Source organism: Cololabis saira, chromosome 16 (assembly GCF_033807715.1).
Source record: "Cololabis saira isolate AMF1-May2022 chromosome 16, fColSai1.1, whole genome shotgun sequence".
Lineage (NCBI taxonomy): Eukaryota > Metazoa > Chordata > Actinopteri > Beloniformes > Belonidae > Cololabis > Cololabis saira.
Window position 1 is genome coordinate 19,368,269 of NC_084602.1, and position 12,852 is coordinate 19,381,120.

At 39.5% G+C, this 12,852-nt stretch overlaps 1 protein-coding gene across 2 annotated transcripts in view; it reads left to right on the forward strand.

Moving 5' to 3' along the window:
• The window catches only part of rcan3 (regulator of calcineurin 3), a 50,148-nt gene that overhangs the window by 30,079 nt on the left and 7,217 nt on the right, over positions 1–12,852 (forward strand). For both annotated transcript variants that reach the window (XM_061743361.1, XM_061743362.1), the window contains 2 exons: positions 10,294–10,467; positions 11,453–11,624. In XM_061743361.1, the coding sequence (XP_061599345.1) occupies positions 10,294–10,467; positions 11,453–11,624 (346 nt within the window). The remainder of the gene's footprint in view (positions 1–10,293; positions 10,468–11,452; positions 11,625–12,852) is intronic.

Consider the following 12,852-nt stretch of genomic DNA (forward strand, 5'->3'; position numbering starts at 1 on the left):
ACTGTTAAAGACAAAGAAACTGGCTTTTACCATTTAAAACTGTGTGACATCGAGGTTTAGTTCCTGTTAAAATCAGTCATTTAGACATCACTGTAGACTCTTGAAACATGCCATTTATATTTTCATTTTTTTTTTGGTACAATGTCTGCGCTTTTTTAAGGCGAACGGAAAGTTTTAGTCTTCCAAGTAATAGTTAAGTGAAGTACTGCTTAGGCAATATTGCTGAGCAAATGTACTTAAGTACTTTCTATAACTGTCCAGCAGTTTCAGTGATGAAACATGTTACTTAAATGCTCAATCGTCACTAGAAGTGGAGCCATCAGAGAGGATTAAAGATAGAGGCTCAAATGCAAGAGAGAGTTCTGGGATGAGACGGAGTGGTGTTGAGTAAAAAAAAGGAGCTAATCAGCTTCTATGCAGTAGTCCAAGTTAAAAGCTGTTGATGTGGCATCACTTACTGACCTTATGTAATGTTGTTATCATCTGGATTATTATTTTCTCTAAAGTGCATGGATCTGCGTGGGAGCCTTTGTAGACACACTCGCACGTTAAAGTGAGTGTCAACCGAGAATGTTTGTGTGAATACGTGTGCGTTCCACTCAGGCCTAAGTGCTGCTGAGGAGAAAAAAAGCTCCTGCCTCAATAATTATACCGTAATGACCAGATTGCTGGTAATAGGATTAATGTGTCCCCACATGCCATAAACTGATTTCAAGCTCCCTGCCGTGGACACATCGGCCCCGAGGGAGTGGGAGTGTAGCGCCGGAGCGTCGGGCTCCTGTCAATACGGCTCCTCCAGGTATTGATTGCACTGTAATAACAGTTGCAGCATTCACAGGCCTACCTGGTGCTTATGCAGCCTGCACAATGCAGGCAAAGCAATTAATCATGGACCGTTTTTGTTGTTTTCTAACACTGAGGAGTCACTGCTATCCTAAAAGGCTGTTTGTGTACACACATGCACACACGCATACACACACACACACACACATGGTGAGAGTTTCCCCAGGTTTATAGAATGTGGTTTATTTATTTATAGTGACAAAATGGTACCACATCCTGAATAGCTAGCATGCAAAACCCTCATTCCATAAGATAAAACATGACATTTTAAGCAAAGGGTGGTTTCACCGACATCTGTATTGGCAAACCACGACTTCCATTATTTTGTCAGTTGCTCTTGACAGAGCTGCATTTTAAGGCCGCAATAAAACCTCTGGATTGTTGGTGGCTACTTATCGGTGCTGAATTAACTTCCAAGACATTGATGCTATGCTTTTATTCCACTGTTGAATGTTTTGCTATGACTTTAAAAGAGCCTGAATCCAGATGTAGTTATTGCATATCAGAAAAAGATGTCGATCGCTGGACACCTGAAAGGGGGCTGCTGCTTCCTACAAATTATAGATTAATTATAGAGTACTCAAAAACAAAGCGTCGAGTTGGTTTGGAATTTTCCATTTTTATTGAAAAAGTAAATTCTGGATGCATGTGAAGTTGAAACATTACCCAAATTTTGAAGGATGTAAACTTCGGAAGGAAATTAACAGGAAGATATTCAAATCAGAAGGAATAAACCTGCTTAGTCTGTTACAGAGAACTTAAATGTGGTTAAAAGAAGAAGAAAAACTCTTTTGATTTAATATTTAAACTATAGCTAGCTAACCAGGTAAATTGGGTATGCTAAATTTAGGCTGTGTTCCCTTATGCTAGCATTTACAATTGTGCCCTCACACTTAGTATTAGAGCTTAAGCGTGTTCTAATTAACACTTCTTTTGGGGTGCAGTAACCTGCAAGAACCTGGATGATGATCAGAAATGTTGAGTGTGGAACTGGACACTTGTCACTCACAACAGTCACCATCTTGTGGATGCTAAGGACATGGTGGGACACTGATTTGTCACAACACACCCAACCCCTCCTTGGCACATAAGATGGCAACGCTTTAATTTCCTATTAAAAAAGGGGGACAGACTAGACAACATTCAGAAAGACAAAAACACAAATCTTGGTGGGTTTGTTATCTTCAGCAAAGCAGCTGAAGAAGAAAGTAGCTATTGTCACATTTAGAAAGCCACAAAAACAGGTTTATACTGATTTAGCAAACTGACTGGGGATTACTAATCTATTCTTCCTGCCTATTTTTAGCCTCACACCTTGCATCAAATGTAAATTATTTGAAGCAGTGCAGTATGCTAATATTTAGCTATTTATCAATGTTTAAGACTGCACTGTTTTTACAAGCTTATTTTCTGATATTATTCCACATAAACCATTTAATTTCAAATTTGAATATTTCTTAAATTCCCCAGACTAACTTCATGGAAAGTTTAAGGACAGTTTGTGAAAATTTGGAGGTAAATGCCCACCCCCTTTGCTACCCTACATACAACACAGTAGGCCTATGCCTTTTTTATTTAAAAGGTGTTGAGATCCTGAACTATAAAAATGAAAAAGTAATGGTAACATATTCATCTTTTAAATATTTGTTTTACTTTCACCTTTTTGTTTAAATGTCTGCCAGATGAAAAGTATTCTGCAGTTTCAAGGCAATGGATTTTCAAGTGTTAGTTGTAACTGCACACCGGCTCAACTGCAATGGAAAGTTTGCTCTGTTTTGGAACAGTCCTGGAAAAAATGTGATAATTGTAATGTGATAAGGAAAAGTATCCACAAACAAACATGCATACAGAGATGAGATTTTCTTTATCTCACCGATCTGCCTTCCTGCTGGCTGCGACCATTAAGCTGGACACGGTCTGGCCCTTTAGGCTGGACAGTAATTAAAAATGATGGCCCACACAATGAAGGACTAAAAGTATAAATATTCCAAAACAATCTATTTTTAGTATATCACTGTCCCTGACTCACTGAGGCTCCGTGACCTAGTTTGTTGGGTTTTCACCCAAATCCAGTTCAGACACAAGGGTCTGGATTAGACTGTGTTTGAGCCATGCACGTGTCCTAGAGGAAGCAGACCAATTCATCAAGAGGAAAAAAACCACACAAAAAAAAAATTCCTTACATCGCAGTTGGGCTCGGTTAATCTTTTCACGTTGATCCAAAACACCAACTGGTGTAATTCAACAGAGAATTGAACAAGACTGTGGATTACAGCCATGGATTGTTGTATCCAGTGCCAACGTGACTGAAATACTGTACCGGCTTAAATGAGACACTGGGTCAAAATAGAGGACTGTGACTCAGTCAGTGAATCTAGATGCTGGTGGCCATTATATTCCCTTTTTAGAAAGTTAAAAATATTTCAGGTGAGCTGATTTTTTATCTCTGCAGTGAATCTTTTGTCTGCTTCATGAGTTTAGTTAATATTTGATCCCAGTGTAGTATTCTAAGTCATTGTCCATTAAGCTGATTTTGATCACTGCCTAAGCTTTTAGTTTGAAGTTACATTTTATTTCATTTTTGTTACATGATTATAGTATTTTTATAGACATACTTTAAAGTTTATTGTCCACATTTGACATGTAGTGTGATGTCTCACTCTCACCAGTGACAGAGAACAAACAGCTGAATATCCAAACCTTAAATGTTTCTTTAAACTGCACAATCAGGTGACAAACACAGCAATGAAGTCAACAGTGTGTAGGAGCTTTCGTGGTACATCACAAATGTAACATAGTTTGTTAAGAATATACATTATCAAATGAAATGGTTGATCCGTCATTGTATTTACCGTACAAACAGAGCAGGATGGACCTGCAGGACGATTGACTGTCAGTGATCCTTGCACCTCAACTCAATCCAGCTTTTACATAACCTGTGAATTTAAGTCTCAGTTATATGTTACAGAGTATCACCTTATTTACTTGCTTGATTGATTCAGCAGATATATTGTATGAAGTGTTCCTCAGTGTTGTCACCCCTCATGTCTCCCATTCTCCCTGGGCACCGCTCTGTCAATCAATAATGTTTGTTGTTCTGACACCTTAATTCACCCCTGAAGGAACGGTGTTGACATTCGCTCATAAGCCGTCGCCTAAGCCAGCTGCTGTTTTGTTCAGATGGTTGTGTCAGTACTAGCCGACTAGCTGGCTGTGTGCTTGCTACCTCGTGAGTCAGGCCTAGAGCCATGTTGCCTCTGTGATGACGGCCTCTCCGCTCCCCCCGGGAACATAAGTGCCTCATCGCCCAGGGGACAGTCTGCTGAAGGAAAGCCCTTCACCAATCACCAAAGCTCCTGCACTTGCTTTATAGTTGTATTACTATCGCAAGCTTGGTTTTTGCTGTCTTCTCTTGTGAAGACATTGCCATAAACTGCAGTTGTCCTTGTGCCGCATGAAATATAATAGCTTTAGCAGTATTGACAATTTCAGGTCAAGATTTGTCTACCTGGATTTTCTTTTAGACACTAAAGATATGGATCCTGAAACTGCAAATTTCAGCTGCCATATCTTTCTGAGCATGAATACTCCTATATGTTGACACTTGGCTCACAGCTATTTTTGTTGTGAAGTGTACTAAATTAACAATTTGGGAGTAGAAGACGTTGCACCTTGCACGTTGCCTCTTACTGGTTCCGTTGGTTTGGGGTAAGAATGGCAGCAGGGGAGGGAACCAACTTTGCAGGGCTCCGCCCTGGCTGTTATGTAAAGGTAACATGGAGAAACATGTGGTCAGTAATGGTGACCACACTGGCCGTTTCAATTAAGTCAAGCAGTCTGTTACTTGAGAGCTATTACTTCACACCTCCATCCGTCTGTTTCCTTCTTAAAAACATTGAAATTCTCTTGTTACGTGAATGAAAACAGTGAACAAAAAAGACTTTAAATGGAAAAAAGAATCATCAGGCAGTTGGATGTTTAAAAAATAGTTAAAAAATGTTTCTTCAGTATTCCTTTTTGACATATTCATGTGGTATTCTACTCTTATTCTATTCAGTAAAGTTGTTTCAGAGAGAAATTATATTATTTTCTTTCTGTTTCACTTGATTTCATCAACCTTATTTATTCTCCTCTCTCACCTGTTGTCCTCATGTTTCCCTTTACTACAAATATATTTGAAGCAGAATTTTGTGTGATTCAAACCAGTTTATTTCCACTGACAGATGTACTTGTCCTTCAGCTCTGCTATGCCACTAATGCTATCTGTTACAATATGATAATATGCAGACTTTCCCTCTGTTTGTGAGTTTCATATGTGCAAAAACACCCGAGCACCTGCAGCTCACTAACTGTGTAAATTAGAGGTTCCAAAACGTTTTTTTTTTTTCAGATTGGGAAACTTGTCATGGGAATTGATTGGAATATACAGTATGGGAATCACTTGAAATATACTGGAACTGATCTGATCCAATATCAGACTTCACTGCAAAAACGAATTCCTAGAAAAGTAGAAAAAGATTAGAAGACTATTTTGCTCGTGTTGAAAATTCTAGTCAAGAACATTTTTCCATGAGCAAATTTTTTTTTTTTCCTGAAATAAGCCAATTTTGATTAGATTTATGGAATATGAGGCTTGTAACTAGTAGCTGTGATTGAAGCAATTCAGATATGAAACTGACATTGATTTTTTTTTTACAGCAGTACCCCTACTTATTTTATCATGTTTAGATGTAGGATATTTTCATACCATATTAGAAGAGTTATAGTGCAGATGCAATCATTGTTTTTTTTCAATATTTATTTCTACTTTTATTGCAAATATTACATTTAAAAACATCAAACAGCTAAAACAACCCTCTCTTTACAGCGCAAGTGGAAATGCAGTAATCAATCCAAAACCCATTGTGTACGTCAGTTAAATCACTTGATCAGACATTGTTTGTATAGATTGAAACACACAAAATGATTTACATCATTAAACATCTGCAACAAAAGCACAAACAATTAACAAAGGAAAAGAAAAACCCTCCCAACTTCGACCATAACAACACATAACATAACAGCAGCACACACCTAGAAACATAACCAATGATATTAATAATAAAGCCGGAATGAAGGAAAGTAAATACTTGCTTATCATCACTCACATACTCATGCACATAGAGAATAAAGTAAAAACGTTTTGAGTGGAGGAACATTGCAATGGCAGATAAGCGGGCCTCGTTTCAGCCATGCGTAACTCAACACACCCTCTCCTCTCTGTCGTCTCCCCTTGTCTTCCTCCTCTCATTACCTCAGGATGTTTGCTCACTTGTCGCATCATCAGTATATGGAGTTAAAAGCTTACAGTGTGTGCTGGTGGGGAACACGGTCTCAGGACCTTTCCCACATCTCTGCTCACACCAAAACATTCATTTGGGTTAAGGAAGTAGCCACTGTGTGTGTGTGTGTGTGTGTGTTTATCCGCATGCCACTCTAAACCTTATCAGTTTTACTCATGGCGTCTGCTGACATTTGAGTCATAGTAGCTGGCTGAGGCTCATGGAAAATTCACAGTTTGAATGAGGATTTAAGTGGGCTCCACAGATAACAAGTGCTTTGTTTTCATTCTCCAGCCAATCACGATGGTGTCCCAATCAGGAAGATTTGCCTGTAAACTATAGGTTGCAGTGACATTTTTAAGCTTAAAAAATAGCTTGTTCCAGTAATAAAAAATGAATGTGTAACTTGAAAGGTGTCACTTTTTCAGAGACACCTGAAATGTAGTTTCTGGAGCTCTGTGATGCTTTACAGCTTTTTCAGACAGTTTCCACTTAAAACATTCAACTTTAATATCTTACACAGGTAAATAAACCCACTTGCAGCCAGTAATATTTGGGTGTTTTCTTTATTGACGAGATACTGTATTTATAACAGGATGTTTCAGGGCAGATACAGTGTTGGTCAGTGGTATTTGTTTGAGTAATCATCCTGTTTCATTAAATGGTAACTGCCGTTAAAAACAAACTTGCTGCATACTGAGATACGTATTTACCGCTTGTTAATTGTTCATTTATCTGGGAGAGACAGCTTTGGTTTACACGTAATAAAGCTGTTGATGCTTTAGGACCTGTAGTGCCACCTCTGTGTTGGCGTTCCGGGTCTGTGCTCAGATTGCAGCAGCCCTATCAAGTTTGACGATAAGTGACACTTCCATCTCACTGTGAAGTTTATTCTCATGCTTCACCTCCAAATCCAAATGACTGCTATGACGGCGGTCCCATCTTTCAACGTGGTATCTGAGACAGGTGTGGCATTTGATGCCCTTTACAAGCGCACGGCTGCCTATCGAGCAGAGCAGAGAGGTTCACTGCACAGCACACTAAACACAGTCCAATTTGTTATAATCAGTTTAAAATGAAAGTCATTCCAGTTACATCCAATTTGTTACAATCTAATTATATCCAGTTCATAATAGTTGTATTCGTACTATACATCAATATGATTATGGAAAACAGAAACTTAGAAACCATTTGAAAAAATGTGCAATGCTCTTCATTCCTCAGCAGCAGCGACAGGATCAGCGTTTGCTCTTTCCTGGCACAGCCCTGCAGCAGAAGTTAAAATAGTGTAGTTAGTAAAGCTGTAGTTAAAACCGAGCAGTTAAGAATAGAGTAGTTATGGTGGCAGTAGTTAAAACAAACAGCTTGACTCATCTTAATATGCCCAATTATTGACATTGGGAAAGTTGATTGTTGGCTAAAAGAAAATGCTTATGCTAATTTTTTTTAATGCCATGTTCAATAAATTGGGTGAAAACAAAACCCATGAAAAAGACGAAAAAAAATCTACAATTTTTAGTTTTAACTTCCAGGAAAGTGAAGGATTCAAACACCAACCAGTGTTACAGGAGCCGTTTACACAGATTTAGCCCCTCTTATACAATATATGCTTTAAAAAAAAAAAATTAATTCATGCTTTTATTTATGTACAACTGTGAAAGCAAGAGTATAGATTTCAAATGAAGTAAATCAACAGTTTACTGTCGTGGTGAGTCATAATCTTCCCTCTCCTCTGGCTCTTTTCATTGCTCATAGTGTGGAGTAGAGTCTCTCCTCAAAAATGCATAAAGGGAGTTAAAATATTCACGGTTTTCACGACTTGACCTCTTTTCCATGCTTCACAAAGACGCACCTTGCACGGTGAACTAGATACCTGGCTAAAAATGGGATGATGAAGGCTGGAAAGGGAAAGCAGCTGCATAGAGATGTTTGGAAAGGGACGACCAGATGCACTTGCATGGGAAGTGAACCCGACTATGAGGAAAAGTGTAAATTTTACAGGCTCCTAATTGTTTGACCACAGTGACCAACACTCTGCAGCAGAACTCTGTTTCAGCAGACTGAATCATTTATCACTCTGCAGGTGTCAGAGAGGGTGATGATGTGAAATCTGCACAGAAGCAGCCTGCACCCTGAATGGATGAAAGTGCTCACTTCTTAATCCTTGCAGAACGGTCACACTCGGCTGATTATTATACATGGTTGATTTAAGAGGAAAATAATTATTGCATTTGTAGATACATGTTGTTATATAAATAATACGTGTTTAATTATTTCATTGGTTCTGTCTCTTCAGCTTCCTGATGAGGACATTCAGCTTTCTGTGTCTGATATTATACTGAATAGAATATTATATTAAAAACAGAAAAAGTGGAACAGGCAAAACAAGTGATTAAACAAGAGTGAATGGGGGAAAGGATACTGTGATATGATATTAACCATGGTATACACGAGAGACATAGAGGTCTCTTTATGTTGCTTGTAGCTTTGTAGACTTTCTTTTTTTAGATTGATCAAAGTCCTTGTAGAGCCCTGAGGTCTGGAGATCTAATTCTATGGTGGTTCCCAGGACTCCACTTGTGACTCGGGGGGACAGAGCCTTTTCAGTTGCTGCTCCTAAACTCTGGAACGCTCTCCCTCTTTCTGTGAGGTCTGCCAGAACTCTCCATGATTTTACACTTTTTTTTACACTGGCTTAACTCCAGCAAACATGATCAGTAGGCCTCTCCTTGCATTGTCTTTTGTTTATCTTTAGGGATGTTGCTTACTGATTTTATTTGTATCTTCTGGTTTTATTTGTGGTATTTTTATTTACCTGCACAGCACTTTGGTTGCCTTGTGGCATGTTAAAGCGCTTTATAAATACAGTTTTGATTGATTGATTGAATGTAAAGGGCTGACGGGGCACAGGGACAGAGTCCAACACTCTCCCGTCTCCCCGCCGTCACTAATGTCGCTAATGTGCTGAGCCTCATGTCGACACACCGCCTGTGTTTCTTCGGGTAACGTGTACTCTTTCCGTGCTGGTGAGGGCTGCTGTGTCAGCCCAACAGTGGAAATGTTGTGAGAGTATTCTAGTTTCCAGCTCCTTCTGCCTGAAATAGAGGGGGAAAATCTGCTCAAATAAAAATGTAGTAACAGAATTAGGGGCTGATTTGTGAGGAGTGGTTACCAATTGGTGTTCATGGCAGTTATTGCAAGCATGTGATTCTCGGGACACCGGACACAAACGTTAAAAACCAAAAAGAAAAGGGAGGGGGAAAGGTAACTTCATTTCTATCTGTCGTTCAGTCACGACAAGCCTTTTCTTGTGTCACGCTGGTACATTCAGTCCATCATCCTTCTTGTTTCTTGGAAAGAAGACATGTTATTCAGTGAGGCTTCCTCCGCTGCTGGGAGATGGTCGGCAAGGAAACAAGAAATAGCACTCCTGATTGCTCAGAAATCAGCTCTCCTGGTGGCCATCTCCATTTGTCCCTCCTGCTGAGCTGCTTGATTGAGTTCACGCGGAGGAGGCCGGCTTGGCACCCAAAGGAGAGGACTGATTTTTATTTATTTCTTTTTTAAGAAAAACAAAAAGAGGCGGAAGGTAGAGTGTACTATATGTGTTATGTAAAGACAAACTGTGACACCTTAATGAAAAAAAGAACAGAATGAGCGGGGGAAAGGCCCTTTACAAACATATTTTTTCAAAGGAGGATGCTAAAGAAAGTTACATTTGCTATGAATTGAGTTTCTGTAAAACAAAATTAGTCAAATCTCTCTGTCAGACTGAAAATCTAGGTTAAAAAAAACACATTTCCCCACATTTAAGCTGTTGTCATGTTGAACAGATGAATTTAGTGACAGAACTTTGGAAGTGGATATGAACATTATTCGTACAACAAATGGAGTGAAATCAAATGTTCATTGTGATGTTTGGTTGACAATTGGCTGAATTTTAAAGGCAACAATATCCTTGTAGTCTGCTGAAATGGCTTAACAGTTATGTGATTACGGAGAACGAGCAAATCAACAACTAATTGTTTAGATTATCTACAAAGTCAGATGAGTCATTTCCTCTTTATTCAAGTCACAATTATGAATCTCTTATTGAGCTCCCCTTTGTTTGTTTTTTAATCTTCTGCAGGAGAGGTTTGAAGCCCTGTTTCGGAGCTACGATGAACAGACGACTTTCCAGATGTTTAAAAGCTTCAAGAGAGTCAGGATCAACTTCAGCACCCCAGAGGCCGCGGCCCGCGCTCGCATCGAGCTGCACGAATCCGAGTTCAACGGCAGGAAGCTAAAACTCTACTTTGCTCAAGTGAGTTTCTAAGGAACAGCACGCAGTGATTAAGACTGGAGGATTAATTACACACCCTTATAGCGTAGACACAACTATAATGGTATGTAGACACAACAAAAGCACAGAAGGAGGTGGACTATTTTTATCATGGTTTTCAGTGACGCTTCCTTATCTGAGCCACACCTGACTGCCTCCTGAAACCACAAACACCGCCGTCAGAACCCATCAGTCACACCATTCAACACAGGAACACATTTTGTGCTCTTTCTTCCAATGTAGCTGTATAAATGTGTGTGCCTGTTTTGTGCTCGCGGGGAAAGGAAGGGCAAGAATAACAAAGTGGTGTGTTGCAGGAAGAGGACGGGGACATGTCTCCAGAACAGTGATGACATTTTCTGATCTGATATCTTTTGGGGTCGGGGGGGCATGCCTCTCCTGCAAAAACGTCCGATATGCTTGTTTTCTGCTCACATAATATCATAAAAAAAGAAGAAGAAACAACATGTAGCTCAGTTTTATTTACACACTACACAGTCCTGCTTCAAAATACTGTGTGTATCAACTTAAGTTAAATTGACACCTCCTTTTCACAAATGCATCACCAGCCATGACCCTTGCAGCACCTCTTTGTACTTTGACTTAAGAGGATTAAGGATTTCAGAGCACATAAAAAGGCCACATGTAGGTATTGTGATTACAGCAATTGGCAGCTATCAAAGTGCCAAAATCCTTTAGTGGGAATGAGTCCGCAATGTGAAACTTGAAGACTGAAAACAGATCTTTTCCTCCACTGAAGTTGCAGTATTATATCAATCAGTAGTATTATAAAAATCAACTTTGACATGCATCTTTCCAGTAAAAATGCAGTGGCTTACAGTATGTTAATACAAAACTATCTTTAAATCAAAGCTTTCCATGTAAATGTTTAGTTATAGATTAGACTGTTATACAGATTCATGTTGCATCTCCTCGCAAAGACTAACAGTACGTTCTTCTTTGATAGATCCAGAACGGTGATGAAGACATCGACAAGTCGTACCTGGCCCCTCCTCAGCCTGTCAAACAGTTTCTGATCTCGCCCCCCGCCTCCCCACCTGTGGGCTGGAGCCAGAGCGACGACGCCACACCCGTCATCAACTATGACCTGCTGTGTGCTGTTGCCAAACTAGGACCGGGTCAGTACTCCACTTCAATAAACCTATTAAGTATGTTCACGCTTGCAGTGCATCGCCAAGGGATGAAGCATCTGATTTGAGTCACTCATCCTTAACTAGATACGAACAGGAAATAATTTCGTACACCTCAGGGGATGAAGAAAGGATGTGTGTCTTTGAAGGAATCAGGGCAAAGTTAATGTAGCTGTGACGCAGCGTGAGATGTCATTTAACTGAGATCTTTAAAACTGTCATGGCTCTTTAATTATAGACTTTTCCAGAGAAAATCTGCACATTATTTTGATGTACTGTTGTTAGGAAATAGTTGATTATAATTCAAATAAGAAAACATATTAACTTGAAGCCAATTAATGTGCCAGGCACTAACTGTCCATGTCGTAGGTTCTTAACTCATAGTTGCGCCTCATCTCTAAGGAAATGCGTTATGTGTCAATGCCAATATTTGTATGTGCATACGGATTTGACGAATCTATATCAACTGTTCTTCGAATCCAACCACCAAACACTTAAAGTTCAATCATGAAAAGCGAGACTGTCTTGTTCTGTACATGGTAACACGGTTTAGCTTGTTTGTTCCATCAAATTACATGTGCATTGACATTTTTTGTTCTAAAGCTACTACCTACGTTATTAACTTAATGTTGTGGCCCATAAGGCACATCATAGAGTAACTAAAGTGATGTAATAAATAACAAGAGTCACAGATACAGACAGCTGCTTCTGTTCCAGAGCAGTTTACTTGATATTTAAGGTTAATTCAGCTCAGTTAGACTTGGAAAGATTTAAAATGGTTTTGTTCTGCAGCATTTCTGCTCTGCCTCTCTCTGTCTTGTTGACAAGCTATAAGGTTACGGTAACCTTTAGAAAACAGTGAAACATTTGTGCCGCGTCTACAGCATCCTCCCATAATTCCATGTGTGGGTACAATTATGCTGATAAAGTGGAAAACAGTCTGTATTCATCTAAGCATCCTTATCTTTTTTTTTTATTATTACCCACAAAAGCATGTTTAAACTTTCCACATTCTCACAAACATGACCACTCACACACACAAAAACCCACTTCAGAGGACCATTTTCTGCCGTTGCCGTAGAAACATGAGGCATCAGGAAATGGGTTTGTTGGTTGCCTCGCATCCTGCCATCTGAAATCAGATTAGGGTTGGCCGGCAGCGCAGCGCGCTGTCTCCCTCTGTCAACTCCCTGCGGTAACAGCAGGACTCCATTCA